General features: G+C 33.9%; 1 protein-coding gene across 1 annotated transcript in view; it reads right to left on the bottom strand.

Annotated features, from left to right (window-relative positions):
* The window catches only part of LOC117173302 (GRB10-interacting GYF protein 2), a 20,666-nt gene extending 4,230 nt beyond the window's left edge, over positions 1-16,436 (bottom strand). The window contains exons 1-2 of the mRNA XM_033361789.1: positions 16,261-16,436; positions 10,248-11,048 (exon numbers count right to left, since the gene is read on the bottom strand). Of these exons, the coding sequence (XP_033217680.1) occupies positions 10,248-11,048; positions 16,261-16,295 (836 nt within the window). The 5' untranslated portion in view covers positions 16,296-16,436. The remainder of the gene's footprint in view (positions 1-10,247; positions 11,049-16,260) is intronic.
* Positions 16,437-19,235: the final 2,799 nt, after the last annotated feature.

Below are 19,235 nucleotides of genomic sequence, written 5' to 3'. Positions count from 1 at the left end.
ATGTCGAAAAAATCCATGATATGATGTTGAATGATCCCAAAGTGAAATTGAGAGAGGTAGCTAATGCTGTAGGCATATCATTGGAACGTGTGGGCAATATCAAGCATTCAATTTTGGGCATGAAGAAGCTCTGCGCGAGATGGGTGCCGCGTTTGCTTACAGTGGACCAAAAACGAATTCGTGCGACAACTTCCCAGCAGAATTTGGCATTATTTTCGCGTAAGCCGACCGAGTTTTTGCGCCGATTCATAACCACGGATGAAACCTGGATCCACTACTACACTCCTGAGTCAACGCAACAGGCAAAACAGTGGGTTCCACCGGGACAAAGTGCTCCGAAGTGTCCATAAAACGCAACAATGGGTCGGAAAGGTTATGGCCTCCGTATTTCGGGATGCACGTGGCACAATATTCGTGGACTATTACTTGTTCCCTAACCTGAAGAGATGGCTCACCGGTAAGCATTTTTACTCAAATGAGGAGCTCATAGCTGAAACTGAGGCGTATTTTGGAGACCTTCCGATCGAGTACTTTTCGGACGGTATCAAAAAGTTAGAAAATCGTTGGACTCGCTGTATCGACCTAAACGGCGAGTATGTTGAAAAATAAAACCGACTTTGGCCAAAAAAACGTCTCCGTGTTTCATTTTTCAGGGACTTATCAGACTGCCTAGTAAGTGCTTATTTTTTATTCTGTATTCCATATTAAAAAATACTTCAAAGCATTCCTACAATATCTCCATAGAAACTTTCAAGAAAGATTTATTTGCAATCAGTCTTTGCCAAGACATTTTCAGTTCATTCTGCAAAAAATCTAACCTATTAAAAAAAATGGTAAAAATGTGCATTTGCTCATAAATTTAAAAACAATAATTATCAGTTTCTGTCACTATTAAAAATATGTCAGCAAAGAGTCTTTTGCAAGACATTTTGCATTGATTCCGCAAAAAATCAGAGCTATTCATGAAAAAATGGTCAAAATGTGCATTTGTTTATAAAAATTGTTTAAATAATTGGCAATTATTATCTATTCCTAACTTATTGTAAGCACACATCATTATCTGTGATACTTTATACAAAAGCTATAAGTTAAAATTAGCTAATCATTGCGGAACACGAAAAAATGACTTTGGTGAATTAATTTCTTTATAACATTATTAACAATTCTTGCAGTTACTCTAACCCACTGGAAATTATTTTTAGTTACTTATTTAATTGATTTATGACCTTTTTTAATGAATTTGAAAGTCTTAGAAGAAATGGTTTCACGGAAAAGTTTAGCAACAAAAAGTTGTAACTTTGTTGTTCAATAAAAAATTTACGTTAAGTCGAATTAAAATATCTGCAGTTACTTGTTATAACTGGAAGCCTTACGGTCATTTCTAAAAAAAAAAACATCAAAATCCGTTAAGAATTGCACTGTCGGTCGATTTTTGTCCACAAAAGGTGCTTTTTTCCCACTGTGCGGCGCGGCGCTCCGAGTTGTATGGCGACCGTTTAGAATTAACACGGCATCCTCTAGTTTCGACCGGGAGCTACTGATTTCTTTATATTCCCCAATAACGTTTCAAGCGAGTGTGAGCCTACAGTGACAACCTAAGTTTAAAATCGACACGGAGTCGTGTAAAATCAAAGCGCCACCGTGTTGAGGCAACACGGTGCAACGAATAGAATCAACATTTCTCGTCGCGTTAATTCAAAATACTATTTTCTTGAATTGACACGATATCGTTTCAATTCAAAGAAAGTGCCGTGTTGTATTCACAGGACATTTTTGCCCGTGTATGATTTCCAGATAAAATATTAAGGGAGAAAAGTAGGGAAGAGTCGGTATGTTTGGGACAAACATAAGTCAATTTAAAAATATGCAATCAAGTATGTATAAGCTTTGCCAGTCTGGAAAAAAATTAAATCTATGATATTTCAGCGTTTTCTCTTTTTTAGACATTTATATCACACGAATTTGAATCTTAAAAATAATATATGTATGAACTTTAAGAATTAATAATGTTGGAGAAAGACAAAACGGTGCGTTTGGGACAAAATTCTGCGGTACGTGTTGGGCAGGATCGCAATCAATAAATTATTTAATCTATTCTCTAATGTCACTGTCAGTTCTCACATTTGTTAAATAGAAAATATAACCTTCGGCGTATTATGGTTTTTCAACCTTCATCCAAAGGTAATTTTATTTACAAGTTACTGCAAAAAAGTGGTTATGACATAATTTAAATCTATTTCATTAAAATTAAATTATTTACAATTTAAAAAAATACAACCTGTAATTTTGTATAAGTGTTTAAACTATTAAATTTCTTCAATAATTTAATACCTAATACGTCTAATGGTAAATAGAATTATGTACTGAAAATAATTAATATATAGCAAATTATTTTTGGATGTATGAGAATCAATCATTTATAATAGACGAGGTACCTACATCATGAGATTTCGTTTTTTTATGTATTTTAATATCAAAACCTGAAACAGCTATTAAAAATATTATGTTTCTGTGCTTTTATCTAGAGTCCCACAAGGACCTTCCCCGTGTCCAAGCCCACACCGAGATGTTTTTGCCAGATTGTGGGGTTAAATTATTTTTCTTTTTGTAGATATGCGGGGATCAATATGCTCTGTTTGAAAGAAAGAAATCAGATGAAATACTATAATACTGAGACGTGTACATCACTTTTGTTTGACACTAGTGTTCCCTTTTGACAAGAAAAATGCAAAATGTCAAAGTGTTCCAAACGTACCGACTCTCATCTATTCGCATACGAAAGCATTACATAAAGATCGTTTAATTTCAGACTAAGCACTGCCCAGAAAAACGGGAAATTAGCCTGAAATTATGAACATCGGGAAAAGCCGGAAAAAAAGCCGATAGTTGTTTGTGGAGTTTGAATTGAGGCCTTGGATGGAAGAAGGGCACATAAGCCAAAGTAGCATTTCGAGAAAATTAAGGAAAAGGTTTTTGTTTTAGTATAAGTACGTGAAAAATTGTACAATATATAAACTGTATTTTGCAATAGGTATAGTAACTTATCCTTTAAAGAATTCATATGCAAAATGATTACTTAATCATGTTACCTTTTAAATATTACAGTTTAAAAAAATTTTGTTATATGCCGTTTTTCCATGAATAGAATAATATCGTTAAAAAGGTTAATATATCGGTTTTTTTATTGAAAGAGAAAAATTCAGAATGAGTTCTCGTGTATTTCAATTGTTAGGAAGATTTCGCTAATGCTGTTACTCTCACTTAAAGCTTCTAGAACATTTTTTCGAACGAACACTTTATGGCCTTTTTCACAATATTGGTCATTTAATCATTTTTCAGTCTTCTACTTCTTCCTCAGATGACATGATTTCGTCTTCATTAGCTTCATTAGTTTCTTTCACGAACCTTGTAATGTTTAGAACTCATGTAAACATGCGAATTTCAAAATATCCTACATATGATATATGTGAAAGCCATGTCTGCGTCGTTTAACGTAATTTACGGGAAAAGGGCATATGGGCCTTGTTCAGATTGCACATTAGATTACCACCTTTTCTTTCGTCACTCAAGTGGCTTAAGCTAATTAATTCGCCTACAATTCCACGACCGGTTTCTGAACCAGTCTCTCGCTAACGGCGAACGAGTGTGCTCGTGATCTCTCTTGCAAACCACACTCAAAGTCGCGATTAATTAAACCATAAATGTAAACTATAGTATTATAAAACCAAGTACAATACAGTGATTAATATTTTAGTAAAGTAATGTGTTCTCAATTTTCCTTCTTTTGAATCCCATACCTCTAACCTTCTTACAAACCTTTCTCCAGCACCTAATAATACGTCTTATTTAAAGTTCTATAATTTAAATAAACTTAAAATTTATAGTCAAAATTGGTCCTTCGAGCCGGATAAAATAAACTTAATGTAAATTTATCGCGTAATTTTATAGTGGATTACAGTGATCATCTGTTTGTTTCCTTTCTTTACAAGCTTACAGTTGCTTGCTCACTCAGAAGCAGCCTATGCTATCTGACTCATGGAGAATAGTAGAGTATTTGTGGGTTCAGATGGATAGCTACTTAACTTATATCCGAGTGGTAAACAAGCAACTGACGGTGAAATTAAATAATCATATTATTAAACGATTTTCTTCCTGTGTGTAGTGACCACTTGTTTTGTTTTGAATAGGCGAATATCGATTCACCTTGTCGGGTTCAGTATATAGTGCATACCTAACATAAGTCTACTGTGTACTCCTTCGCTCGAAAGTCATCATGACGTCACCTGTAGATAAACAGCTAGCGATAGCGGGGCTAATTACACGGTTCCATGACAACACTAAGAAAACAGGAGAGAAGGTAATGAAATCTGTAACATAAATGGAAACTAGACTGACTACGCTGGAAAAATTCTGGTTGGACTTTTACGACCAGCATTTTGTGATAGTATCGGATCCAGAATACGCTAAAAATTCTTACGCTGTGGATAATAACTTTGACGAGGTAGAAGCACAATCCCAGAGAAAATATCAGGTAATAGAAACATAAGTCCTGTATCTCATTGTTCAGAAACTTCCTTCAAACATTTACCGTTGCTCCCTCTTCTAAAATTCAGTGGTGAGCAACTCGAATGAGAAACTTTTCGAGATATGTTCAAATCAATGGTTCACGATACTAGTATTTCAGATGTTCAGAAACTTTATTATTTAAAAAATGCACTTCAGGGTAAGGCTGCAGATCGTTTAAAAAATATGTCAATTAGCAGCGGTAATTATAAAGAAGCTTGGGCAACGCTAGTTAGGCGTAATGACAACAAACGCGTTATCCTTGCGGCTCATATGCGTAAGCTGCTCTCCTGTCCTTCAGCCTAAAAAAAAAACAGTTGACGAAATCTTACGTCTTCTGGATGCCACGAATGAATCCATTTGTGCGTTTTCAAACATGAGTAGACCCGTAGATCATTGGGATGATTGGTTTATTCATTTGCTGGTTCATAAGTTAGATCCTCAAACTCGCGATGACTGGGAAACGTCTTTGAAAGACCAGGAAGACTTCCCTACGTTTGGGGAGTTATCAACTTTTCTTGAGAATCGAGTTAGAGCTTTAGAATCTGCTCGGCCAAACGACTGCTCAGTTACTTCGTCGTCGGTCAAAAACTCGATTAATCCGTTAATTTAACAACGTCTGAAAAGCAAAACAAACCTTCGAATTCTTGTTCCACTTGTCAGGGCTCTCACTTCATATCATACTGTCCACGATTTAAGGGGCTTGGTGTTTCCAAGCACATAGAGAATGTCCAACGCTTAGGACTTTGTTTTAACTGTTTACGTGGAAACCATGATTCCAATTCATGCCCTTCAAATAAACGATGCTTTGTGTGTTCAGAGAAGCATCATACTTTTGTACATGATGACACTCAGAAAAAAATGACCAAGTGGTGAAAACCGATTTAACCAAAGAACAACCATCTTCTTCGGGTTGTTCTAGATCGGCCAGTAACTCTTCTGTTTCGGTCAATCATCTGACTTTCAAACCTGAACGCAATAATACAAAGAGAATTTTTGCAACAGATTATATAAAACTGAGTTCCTTTAAAGGAAACTCAATTCTTGTTAAGGGCTTCCTTGATTCTGGGTCCGAACGCTCATTCATCACTGAATGTGTAGTTCAACAATTGGAGGTTCCAAAACAACACTGTGATATCTCTTTAACTGGGATGGGAGATTCGCCACTGGGATCTTCTAGTTATCAGGCCGATCTGTTACTCAGATCTCCTCGAGACTCACAGTTCGAACTTCCAATGCAAGCTTTGGTCATGAAGTCTCTTATCCACTTGCTTCCGAAAAAGAGATTTGAGTTTAAGGACTGTCCTCACTTGAGAAACCTTGAGCTCGCTGACCCGGACTATCATCGACAATTAAGTGTCGACTGTTTGATAGGGGTTGATCTCTTCGAACATGTGCTACGTGAGGGCCTAAAGCAAGGTCCATTAAACAGTCCTACTGCACTGAACACATGTTTCGGTTGGGTTGTGTTTGGTCGTCCTGTAGATCATCAAGAAGATAATACTTTCGAGTCTGCCAGTGTTCTTCATGCTGTAAAAAACTACTCTCTCAGCAATCAATTACAGCCCTTATCAGGGTCTCCAAATGACTTAGGAGAGTCTGGAGAGTTTGGAGACCAGAACCAAACCAAGACCTACAAGACTACTGTCTCACTACTGTCAAATACGGTACTAGGGCTGAACCATTCTTGGCTATCCGTACCTTGAATCAACTGGCAAACGATGAGCAACACCGATTTCCATTGAGTTCGGAAATATTGGAGAACACATACGTCGAAATCTTTGCTGTCGGCGACTCAATTCGATCCACTGAGATAAAAAAACAAGAACTGATTTCCATTCTCAACTCAGCTAGAATCACTTTAAGCAAATGCAGCAAACTTACCTGAGTTGCTTCCAGATTCTTATGGATCTCACTCGCGCCCAGGTAAGACTTTTGAAATTGAAGATTCCGTTTTTCCAATGACTTACACAAAACGGATGGTTTCTTTCGAGGTGGCTCAGCTGTTCGATCCACTTGGCTGGCTCCATTTCTCATAAGAGCCAAAGTATTTTTACAGAATTTGTGGATTTCTGGACTGCATTGGGACTCAGAGCTGACTGAAGATCTTTTGTCTGAATGGAATGCCTTCCGCCAACAGCTCGGCCCTATAGAAGAAATCAGAATACCGCGTTGGCTTGAAACCTCTGACTGTGCTGCTCCGTGGGAATGACATGGATTCTCTGATGCCTCACAGCGAGCTTACTCAGCTGCAATCTATCTTGTCTCTAGAAGCAAAAATGGCACTCTTCAGTCTAATCTCATCCTAGCCAAAACAAAAGTAGCCCGAATTAAGACGATAACTATACCTAAATTGGAGCTTTGCGGTGCCGATCTCCTACCAAAACTTCTCGATGCTGTCTCTTCAAACCTTGGATTCAGAGATGTTCCAAGATATTGTTGGTGTGACGCTTAGATCGTTATTGATTGGCTTCAAGGTCAACAATCACGTTGGCCAACTTTTGTGGCAAACCGATTGGGGGAAATACATTCCACTCTTAAGAATCAGGTTTGGCGACATGTGCCTACAAAGTTCAACCCTGCTGATTGCGCAACTAAAGGTTTTGACTCGAGTGAGCTGAAGGATTCATCTCTCTGTTGGCATGGACCCAGTTGATTGACTGAACCACAAAGTAATTGGGCTCAGACAATCGTACGCCCTATTAAGGTTGTTGATCAAGAGACGCAAGAAATTCTAGGAACTTCAAAGATGAACATTGGGGAGAACTCGGCAACCTTGTCTTACATTCACGACCTTCCTAGCCGATATTCTTCCTTGTAAATACTAATTCAAGTGACAGCCTACATCTACAGATTCTGCAGACTGTGCTCTGCTAGCCCCACGCCAGTGGAGCCCTATCTTACGACGGAGGAGTTAACAAAGAGTCTCAACTTCTGGCTCAAGAATACCCAGCTTCGTAATTTCCAGGCAGAATGCATGGCTCCGCAGAATGATAACAAGATCTCAAGGAAAAGTGAGCTGAAGAGTTGAATCCTTTCCTGAACGGTAATGGAATCTTGAGAGTAGGAGGTCGTCTCCAGAATATCGGAGCTAAAATACTGATTAATCATGTCATACGCAGTTGCGTGACATGTGAGCGTTTTAGAGCGCGTACACCTACTCAACTTATGGGTCAGCTGCCCACTGACCGAGTCTTTGAGTCGAGGCCGTTCGCTTGTACCGGAGTAGACTTCGCTGGCCCTTACAACTTTCGGGCCTCACCAGGACGAGGAATTAAATCCTATAAAGGATATATCTGTCTCTTCATTTGTCTCTCAACCAGAGGGATACATTTGGAGGCAGTATCTGGCTACATCTCAAATGCTTTCCTAGCCGCATTCAGACGCTTCATCTCTCGACGAGGTGCTTGTTCAAGGCTATATAGTGACAATGGGACCACGTTCAAAGGAACTGACCGGGAGCTGCGATCCCTACTTCGAGGCGCTACAAGGATAATCACCAAAGTGGCTTAAAAACTTGCCAGCCAGGGGACAGCTTGGTCTTTTATCGCGCCGAATGCACCTCACTTTGGTGGCATTTGGGAAGCTGGTGTAAAATCGGTAAAACACCATCTGAGACGATCAATAAATGCAGATTGTTGTCTTACCTTTGAAGAAATGAGTATCGTTTTGTGTCAAATCGAAGCTTGCCTCAATTTAAGACCACTTTACCCAAGTCCAAATGATCCAACTTCGAAGAATGCCATCACGCTGGGTCATTTTCTAACTGGTGGTCCTATGACAGCAGTCCCAGAGCCCTCGTTAACTGATGTCGAAGATCGGGGTCTAACTTGTTGGGCTTTGCTTTCCAAAATTCGAGACAAATTTTGGAAGAGATGGTCTCGCGAATACCTCCATCATCTTCAACAACGCTCGAAATGGTTAGTGGAGACTATACAGGTCAAACTCGGAGACATCGTCCTTTTAAAGGAAGAAAAGGTGCCACCAACTAAGTGGAGTTTGGGACGCATCGAACAGTTACATCCTGGAACAGACGGTTTGGTCCATGTTGTAACGATACAGACACTAGAAGGAATCCATAAAAGGGGCCTAAATCAACTGGCCTTACTGCCAGTTCAAACAACAAACTCATCTTAACCATGTTCACTATTGAATCGTGAACGGGAGTAGCAACTATGTAGAATTTTCTTATATTATTACTATTTCTTATCTCCATCGTGTTACCCCCCACAGGATGTTCAGATTGCACATTAGATTACGTCCTTTTCTTTCAAAATTCAAGTGACTTAAGCGAATTAATTCGACTACGATTCCACGAACGATTTCTAAGTCAATCTCTCGCTAACGGCGAACGAGTGTACTCGTCGTCTCTCTTGTAAACCACACTTAAAGTCGCGATTAATTAAACCATCAATGTAAACCACAGTATTATAAAACCAAGTGCAATACAGTGATTAATATTTTAGTAAAGTAGTGTGTTCTCAATTTTCCTTCTTTTGAATCCCATACCTCTAACCTGCTTACAAACCTTTCTTCAGCACCTAATAATACATCTTATTTAGAGTTCTATACTTTAAATAAAATAAAAATTTATAGGCAGGCCTACGTTCCCTTCTTCCATCCAAAGCCTCAATTGTCAGTTTAACATTGTTTATTTTTTAGGACTTTATTTGAAAATTAAAATCTTAATATCTCTAAATTTTCAATTGTTCATTTTGGAAGCTTATAAATTTAAAAACATAGAACCAGCGTGTACTTTTCAGATACATTCTTGTTCTCTTTTTCCTCATTCCAATTTTGTAGTAAATGTGTAAATAGTTTAGAATTGTCAAATTGCACATTTAAAACTTAACATTATCATATTACATGCAGCATCGAAACATATTTTCAATTTATAGAATCAACAATGAACAATTTTTAATTGAAAACTTTTCTAGAATATTGCAAATGAAAATTATAGAACCTGAACAATTTAAATTATAAAGCATTGAGTATTAAAGAATTATTAACAATTTAAAGTGCTTGCAATTAAAATACTTCAAATGGTTTTTTTTTTAATTTAATTTTATTATGAAAGAAACAAATTTTTTCCAATACCCGCACAAAAAAGTACGATTTCTCACGCGTGTAGAATGAATTCAAGATGGTTGCTTTTGGGGCAACGGGGAAAAACTTACAGTGGCGCATGCACTAGTCGCGATTTTACGCGTTTATTCCCTGTGTGAAACGTAACAGGGAATAAAAAAGTTGCATTAAGAATAAAACTTGCGTGTTAAGCGTTTCATTCCTCGATTTAGCAGTGGCGCCGCGTGGTGGCAGAAGCTTATCGCCTTCGCAACTACCTCAAAATGTAAGATTAACATATTTTCTTGCATGTACTTGCGATTCGCTTTACAAGCTAAACAAAAATCGTACTTTTCAATTACCGATATTGGAAAAAGTAAGATTTTTTAAATAATGTGTCAAAAATAGAGGGGATCATTTGTTCGCCATTAGAAAGTAATTTCTGCCTCAAGGGTTAGAAAAATACAAAAACAGGGATTTCATGATCCACCCTAAAATATAGGTTTTTCTACTGAAATTTAAACAAATTGCCCTTCAAGAACTAAAGTTACTGTCGTTTCACGGTAAAAATTTACCTATTTAATATTAAATAAAACAAGAACCATATTTTTATAAACTACCTATCAGCTTCTTTTAAAAGGAGTTTTTCCTTTACTGAAAGTTCCATATCCCTTCGGTAAATTTTCTGTTGTTCTACTCTCCTCTCTTCATTCAATTCTTTCTCCTTGACTTGAATCATTTGTGTCAAATCATGCGCTTCTACCCATTTTTTCTGCAACAGAACAAGTTGTTGGTCTACATCAAGCACCTGTTGTCTCAATTTGTCTTCCTTATCCTTCAATTCAGCATCAAAGGCTTCCTTCTGTTGCAGTAACCTCGTCCTTGCTCTGACTAATTTTTCATCCCTTGAAACTTCCCTTTCCGTCAGTGTTCCTACTTCTCTGAAATTTTTAGGTTTCCTTTGTTCTTGTACTTCTCTTTTCTTTTCTTTTCTACTCTCCTTTAATGAGAAAGTCTGGAGAGAGTGCAAAATGCAAAGTAGGAGAGGTTCCTCAGATTCTGAGTATTTTGATATGATGGATTGACCCTCTGGATCATCTGATCTGATTCCCAAAGTGTCAAGAGTATGAGATATGTAGTCGTGCTGTAACCTTTGTTTGCAGTCACCTGCATCATTTCTTGATGATACTTGTTTTGTAAAGTTAACGAGAAGTGGTGCTTCACTTGCAAACACGGATAGAGCATAAACGTAATTTTTATCAAAGAGATATTCTGCTACGAGCAAATCATGAACATACTGTTTCGCTGATTTTTGCCCGTCGTTTTCTCCATTCAAAGATAAATCTTTGTTTTTTAAGACATTAACTAGGTTCTGGCGAAGATGAGTCCGAATATTGGATATTATCCCGATTTTGTCGAACCTAGAGAAATTTAGAAATATTTTGTATAAAAGAAACTAAAACCAATTTTATTGCTTTATTTTTAATCTTGATATATTTAAGATTTAAGGCCGACTTGAACCACAACTTGGAACTTTATCATATATAAATTCTCAATTTTATACAACTTAAAAGTTTCAAAGCTTTTGGGTTTCTCTGGTAATTGTTATTTCATTCGTAGCATTTGCAACATTTTAATTAGTAATATTTCGAAAGTAATTATTACCTTCATTCATAATATTATTATGAATGACATATTACTATGTATTATATATGGGCTATTCTACGGAAGTGTCATTTTTCTGTTAGCGTAGTTTTGTAGGTAAACCTACGTTTCAAAAGCTTAAAATTTCAGTTATATTACATGCAAATTTAGTTTGATTAAATAATAGAAAAAAAGCTTGCAGTCATTAGAGAAAACCTCGTGAAGAGATATAATAGATAATAGTTGGGCTCAATCTTAAAAATATACCTATATAATATATGTTACGCTCACAGAAAAAGCGAAACAACTACTATGTTTTCACATAAAATTTGTCTCGCTTGTTTTTCTTATTAACGATCAATTTTAAACTTAGTAGCACCAATACGCCTAAATTTAGCATTAAACTTTGTACATATGTTTTTCGTGGCCTAAAGAATGTTTTAAGATCACATTTTTTTTGAAAGTCTTGTATTTCTAAAAATGAAGAACACCATTAACTTTGCCCCTTTCGATCTTGGTGAAGCGTTGTTCATTGTATCGAAAACTGCAAGATAAATTTAAAAAATTTGAAAATGAAGAAATTAGCGATCAGAAAAACGGTCGCCATTTTCTTCCCTTTCAACTTTTTTTCTACTTTTTTTTATTCTAACAACATTTTTGGCACGTGATATTAACAATGTATTATGCTTTCTTAGCAATTTGAGTTAAAGAGGGACGATTTATATTGTAACGTTACTAACTGATGTTCATGTAGTATAATGAAGAATTAATTAGTAAATCTTTTTTAGGTCATAAACTTTCCCATATTTGGCTTATTTATGGAAAGAACATAGTTTAGAAGCCTTAAAGCAAAAGCGAGACAATTCATATGTTTTATCATCGGACTTGTCTCGCTTATTTTGCTCTGAGGCGCTCATTGGTTACCAGTTACAAATTGACTGATTTGCATGCTCACATCTTTTCTACACAATGTTTTCAAATTCTAAGAAAAATTAAGCTAGTTCAATAGATCACAGGCCACTGAAATTTCATGGTCTTGACGATGTGCTTTTATTTCTAACTCAACCAAAAATATTAAAGTCCTGTCACCATTTTTAAGATTCAAATGTCCCCTTCAAAAAATATAAAAGAGGAAAGTGCGCGCAACTACCCAGACCAAACATTCTTATATTTTTATAGGATATAGACGTCCATCAGGTACCATATAAAGAAAAAGATGTGCGACTAAATTTTTCGAAGTATTACACATTCAAATATCGGAAATTTTGCTTTTTCGAACAAAACTTCCAATCCGTTTTCTCCAATACTTCTTGAATCACACTATCCTATTCTAGCGGGAATTGATCAGTATTTTGGGCAGAAGAAGTTTACCATGGATTTGAACGTAAACTGATGCAACTAAACGTGCTTCTTCATAATTCGAGGCCAGCATTTCTCGGCAGGACAGAAGCTCGGACGCCATAATTCAATGTTCTAGTGTATTACATTGCGCGCAAAAGTTATTTCCCATTAAGGCTAAAATGTCCCCTCCAACACCTGCAGTTGCGAAAATTTTATGTATCAAGATATGATAAAATGTTGTACTATCTTTACTGTATTTCACGTCCGAAAAAAACGTAAAAGGAAGGAAAATGGTGTGATTAAAAAATTAAGCAGTTTTTATTAACAAAAAATTGTAATTTTTTATATAAATATCTTATAACAGTACCCATTCACACTACAGTGGGCACTGTCCTGAACATAAGACACAAAACCCCAACTAAAAATTACTTTCTTTTCTCAATTAATTCAGTTAAAAAATATGAATTAATTGAAGGGCATGTGATACTTACAGTTTCCCGGGCTTTTTTCACAAAAATGAAAATTTTTAAAAACTGAATTCGGAGATGCTATAAAATATCATAATGGACGTCCCCTGACTCTTTTGTGAGGGATAATAACAAAAAAATGTATTGTGCTAAATAAAAATTTTATCCATATGCATTATTTTGAGGTTACGTCGTTTTTCATCTCTGCCTTTCCGATAATCTGGAAATTATTTATGAAATAAACTTTTTTGATTGCCTGCAAAAAGGGTTTAGTTCCGAGAGATTAGTTACTGTGTTTATTTGTAAGTCCAAAGTTTTCGGCCAAAAATATTGTGTAGTTTGGAAGTAACGCTCGGGTGAATTGTAACACACATAACCTCGAAATAAACACGCACGTTGTTAGCAATATCAAAAATTTGTTGATAAAAAAACACAAAAAAAGTATGTGGGGACGTCCGTTAGCATGTTCGCTATCATTTCCTAGATTATGAAGAGAAAATATTTCTTGTCCTAGGAGTAAAGCCGGGGGAATCTAACACTGAAAAAATCGATACTATTTCCTAAGCGCTATGCAAATTAATCACATTTTGCTCAATTAAAACCTTTTTTAATTAACCTACAAAAAAAGTGTGTGGGGACATCCGTTATCATGTTCGCCATCATTTCCCAAATTTTTAAGACAAAATATTTATTATTCTATAAAAAAAAGCCGGGGGAACCTAAAACTGGTCAAATCGATAATTTTCTAAGTATCACATGCCCTTAAAGAATATTTTTTGTAATTTGTGCGCATATACAAAGAAAGTGGCCCATCTTAAAAATATTTCTTTATACATATACAAGGTGCAAAAAAAAGTTTGAAAGATGTTCCCAACGCTTTATTTTTGCCGAAAATGACACTTTTCGTGGAAACGCCCATATACGAAACTGATTGGCAAAAATGTGACATTTTTTTTGTATTTATGCTAAAAAATACCATAAAAATGTTTCAACCCTACCAACAGAAACCTCTGAGCATTCTCAAGCGAAATATCCTGGCCTATTTGAGTCTATAATCTGAGTCAATTTGAAACGATTTAGTCTCTGAGGTAGTCTGAGAGCTTTGGGTCCTTTTTGTGGTCCTTTTAAGAGTAGTGCAAAGTAATATAATGTTTCTTTTATATTCGTCACGTATCGGGCGGGCAGAGTTATTTACAGTAGTTGGCCGTCGCTAACCCGACTCTCCATTTTTAAATTTCTCTTCAAATTATTAACACTTTTTTTTAACTGATGAATTTTCTCATTATACTTACTCATAATTATAACCTATATACTAATATACAATTTCCTAGTTGAATTAAAAAAATGTCTTTTGGCGCATCTCATTCCATTTACGAGAAACGTTGTATTAATTCCAATTTTAAGCATTTAAAGAAAAAAGTTAGATATCTGAAATCATCGAACCCCGTAGATTCCGAATTATTATGTTTTAGACTGTTAACTATGAAATTTAAAAAAATCTACTTCTCAATTTTAATCCGAAAGCTTAACAAAGGACCCTTGAGTGTCGGCTACTTTCGATATAGTCTCTCTCTGCTTGTTATTTATGATCGAATTCTTATTTCAATTTCAACCTCTCGGCTTGTCATTTATGATTTGTATTTCTATTTTAATTTCGAAAAGGACATTTTAAAGCATTTAAAACATTAAAAAGAGCTACCTGGACCTTTAAATATATCTGCGTGAGTGCCTGCGGAGAATTTCTCTGAGCTTCTCTGACCCTAGAGAATGTTTGGAATATACTCAGAGATTTCTATCGGTAGGGAACTTCAAAACATTTGATTTCGAATTTATATAATTCAGATTTTTTTATTTTTAAATGCTTTCAATTTTAAATCGTCCAATTTTGAAAGCTTCAATATAAAATTATAAATATTTGAAGATTTTCAATGTAAAAGCACGCACCTCTGCTGTCCAACAGAAAAACCTAGTAAGTGACTTTTGCCAGAGACTATTTTCCTATACATGCGCATGAGAAAATAACCTCTATGGCAAACGTCACTAGGTTTTTCCGTTGGATAGCAACCTATTAAGGCTTTCATTTTGAAAGAATTACATTTGAAATCAAATAATTCTTCACCTCTTCATTTAAGACTATTCCATTATTAACGCTTTTAGTACAAAATTTATGAATTTCAAAAGGTTTCAATTTCAACCATGAATTTTACTTGAAATAAAATAGTAAAATCTTAAGGTTTTAAAGTTAAAACCAACAACAATTTACCGAAAGCAAAATAGTTAGAAAATCAGGTTCTACAATCAGACTACATCGTAAATACTAAATTTTAAGTAACATTGTAATTAGTTTCGTACTATTGGATTATCACCCAATAAAATAATATAAAATAAAATCAAGAATGATATTTAGCATATTAATTAATTTGAAACGTTATTAATTTGAAAATTTCCTTATAATGTATAACGTGTAAAAGTATCAAATGTCCAAAATTGTAAAATGCTGCAGATTAATGCTTATGAGGTATACAGATGTAAAAGTTAAAAAAAAGTTAGTTTAAAATTCTCGAAATGATACTTTGATAGTATTTAAGAAATAATAATTCCTTGAATGATTGGTAAAAAAGTTTCTTTGTAATTGTTTTTATTCTTGTTCATTTGCATAAAATAAAACACAAAAATTTCTTATATTTATTAAAGTGTAATTTTCTCAAAATTGCGTTTCTTGATTTCTTACTCCGTTTTTCCTATGTCGTGATGAATAATTAAAAGCTCAAAATACCCTCATTTGAGAATTTAAAAAAAAGCTTTCATAAATTATAAATTTGAACTTTCAAACATTAGTAGTATTTAATGTACATAAAAACCTTGCTTGCAATTAGAAAACATGTCGAATCACTCCATAAAATGAAAGCACGGAAAATGCTAGTTTTTTTAACTTGAAAATGTTTGAGATCTACTATCCACATATAATTTTGGTTACAGTTAGAAACACATAATTTTTCAAAGTGGTCAAGAGATTACGTCAATATAATCAATTTTTTGGGACAAAAATTCAATTATTATGTTAATAAATAAATCAAATTTCTGTTTATATTTTGTTTGACATGGTTTGACTTTGACATAATAAACAAAAACATAACCTCACAAAAAAACATTCGATTTTTAGCTATAATAAAATGCTTACCAGGAATATACCGTTGAGTAATAATCTTTATCCATGCTAAGTTTATTACTAAAAACAAATTTTATCGATAAAATACTTTGTTAGGCAAGAAAAGACGTTAAAAATATCGGTCAAAAAAACGGTTCATTCTGAGCATTTTTCGTCTGCTGAACCCTGGACGCGCGTTTTCTCTGCCACCATGATCCAACAAACCATGGTCCCGCCCATGATCTAACAAATACATAGTCTAGCCACGCACAAGTAAAAAAAACCGAACTAATAAGGACCCATCGCTTAATTTCTCCATCTTGGATAAGAAAGGCGGCAAACGTAAGGGATTTTAAAATGCAAAATGTAAGAATAAAAATTTCTTCTACTTTTCAGGTGTATTTCTGCTGAAAAAAAATGACGCATCTGTGCCAAATAAAATGAAATTGAAGTCAAATGGGAAAGTTCTGACTAAAGAAAATTATATAATGCAGTGCAGGTTGGCCGCTGGACCGGGAAACCTGGAAAACCGGGAAATTACAGTGAATTTATTTTTTGACCGCGAATGTTACAAAATTTGTATAATAAAAATGTTGTCCAACTTTGATTTCAACCGTTTTTTTTTTAATTTCCCAAATTGTGATTTTTATAGATTATTATAACATTTAGTTTAGAATGCTAAAATTTGAAAATCTGTCACTTTAAAAATTTTCCAGTTAAATTTTTTTGTCTTTCATCATATATTTTAATTGAAGAATTTTAAAATGCAGTTTTAGAGGTTAAAAAATTAAAAATTAGAAGTTTTTAAAATCGAAGATTTTTTTTATAAAGAACTAGGTGGCCGTCGGACTGGGAAACCGAGAATTTTACGAATTTTTAGAAGAAAAATCTGCCCAAGCTATATTTTAACAGGTTTAAAAATAATTAAAGTGCAGTTTTGAGAATTTAAACAATTCAAAACTAAAAGTATTTGAAGCTGAAATTTTTTGATAAAAAGCAGTTTTATTTTATCAACTGTAAATATTAAATAAATAAATTATTTTAAAAATGGATCTGTACTCATGATTTATCAATAATATATTTTTCATTCACAGTTTCAGGTATTCCTTTAAATATTTTTTATATTAAATTTAATAAATAAATTTATTAATATATTACTTCTATTAATGTTTTCGGACATTAAAAAATGTAAACGTGCGTTTAATATAGTCATAATTAAATGTTTTTATTAAATTAAAAATATTGTGAGTTTAAATTATATAATTTTTAACCCATTTACTTTGAAATTTCTTAATGCAGAAAAAGAATAAGTATTTAATATTTAGCAATATTTCACTGTTCATTTAAGACGAGTAAATTTAAACCAAATATTTAAAAGAAAACAATTTGAAACTGAATTGTTTTACATAGAAAGCTTTGAATCTTTAGATTTTCAAAGAACTTTTGATTTTTTAGCGTTACAATTTTAATTGCTCTATTTAAAAAGTGTTTAATTTATAAGTGAAATTGTTAAATTTTGACGCATAAATAACAATTGAACACTTATCATTTGTACACAAAATTTTAGTAATTTTCAGAGATATTTTGAAGTTTTGAAAAGATTCAAAATTAATGACAAGCTTGGAATTATTTCAAGTAATTTAAACGAAGTGTCTTAACAATTTTTTCAGATCTTCTAAATTAATTTTAAAATTAATTGAAATTTTCCTACAGTTCTTGAAAATCCAGCAAATTAAATAAAATCCTTAAAATCTTCCATGTTCTTCTTTGATCATTTTTTAAATCTCTTTAAAATCTTCTTGAACTTCCTGTTACAATAATTTTTCAAAATGGAAAATAATTTTTCTAAGAATCTTAAGAAAATTTTCATTCTTCTGTAGTCTTTCACAATTTAAAAAAATCTAAATTTTTGTTTGAAATCTGCAAAAATATAAAAGTTCTGATAAAAAATTCAAAAATGATTTTGAATTAGGAAAAATTTAAAACCACTTGTCGATTTTTCAATATTTTGAAATAAAATTTTTAATCTTTTGACGGATGCCTAGACTATTTAAGATAAAAATAATTAAACTTCTAAATTAAGACATGTGAAGGTAAAACATTATTTTTCAATTTCTAATGTGTCTAGCTTAAAATTACTTGAAGTAATATATAATTTTGTAAATTTTTAAAGTTCATTACTTGATTCTTTAATTTATACTGTTGAAAATGTAAACGTGGATTTATATTTTTGAAACTAATCTCAATCTTTAAACTCTAAAATTTATAAAAGTTCTACATTTTGCAGTTAATTTTCGTTTCACTTAAAACTGTTCAATTTAAAAGTGTTAGCACCTTCCAGTTTACACGTGGAAGTTATTGAGCATTTGAATCATTATCATTAATCATATCATTAATTTCAAAAATTGTATATACTTTTAATCGTTCCCATTCAGTAATATTTACAAACTTAGATTCTGGTCTGAATATAATTTATTTCCTTACCAATGTTCTAACATATCCATTGCAAGTTCCTTTTGAATTCATTCTTTTAATATTCGCATAATATTTCTTCCTGCATATTGATTTTCCTATAAGAGTTCGCCGTAGTCTTACGCGTCAAACTCAAACTGCACGGTCAAACTAACAAAATGGTGGAATTAAGCGGTTGCGTTACTTGAACGAAACAGGGCCCTCAAGTGGCTAGACCATGTATTTGTTAGATCATGGTCCCGCCAATTCGATTCGACTTAGAGTGACTTGGAGCAAAGATTTTATAAACGTAGATGCGGTACGGGGCGTCAGAGTGGGGAATTATATATATAGGACATCACATTTTCTGTCCTATCGAGGTGCTGCCCTCACCGTACTACCAAATCGAATTCTGGTTTTCTCATTTTTCGTCAAATATGACGGTAAATCAGTAGAAAGATGTTTTGAGGTTAGAAAGGTTGACATGTATCGCTACATATAAACGCGGAACTACGGAATAAATAATAAATTGATAATGAGTAGCGCAATTTCTATAT

This window comes from Belonocnema kinseyi, chromosome 5, assembly GCF_010883055.1.
Source record: "Belonocnema kinseyi isolate 2016_QV_RU_SX_M_011 chromosome 5, B_treatae_v1, whole genome shotgun sequence".
NCBI lineage: Eukaryota > Metazoa > Arthropoda > Insecta > Hymenoptera > Cynipidae > Belonocnema > Belonocnema kinseyi.
The sequence above is the reverse complement of the archived record's forward strand: the minus strand, read 5'-3'. Positions and strand labels throughout refer to the sequence as shown.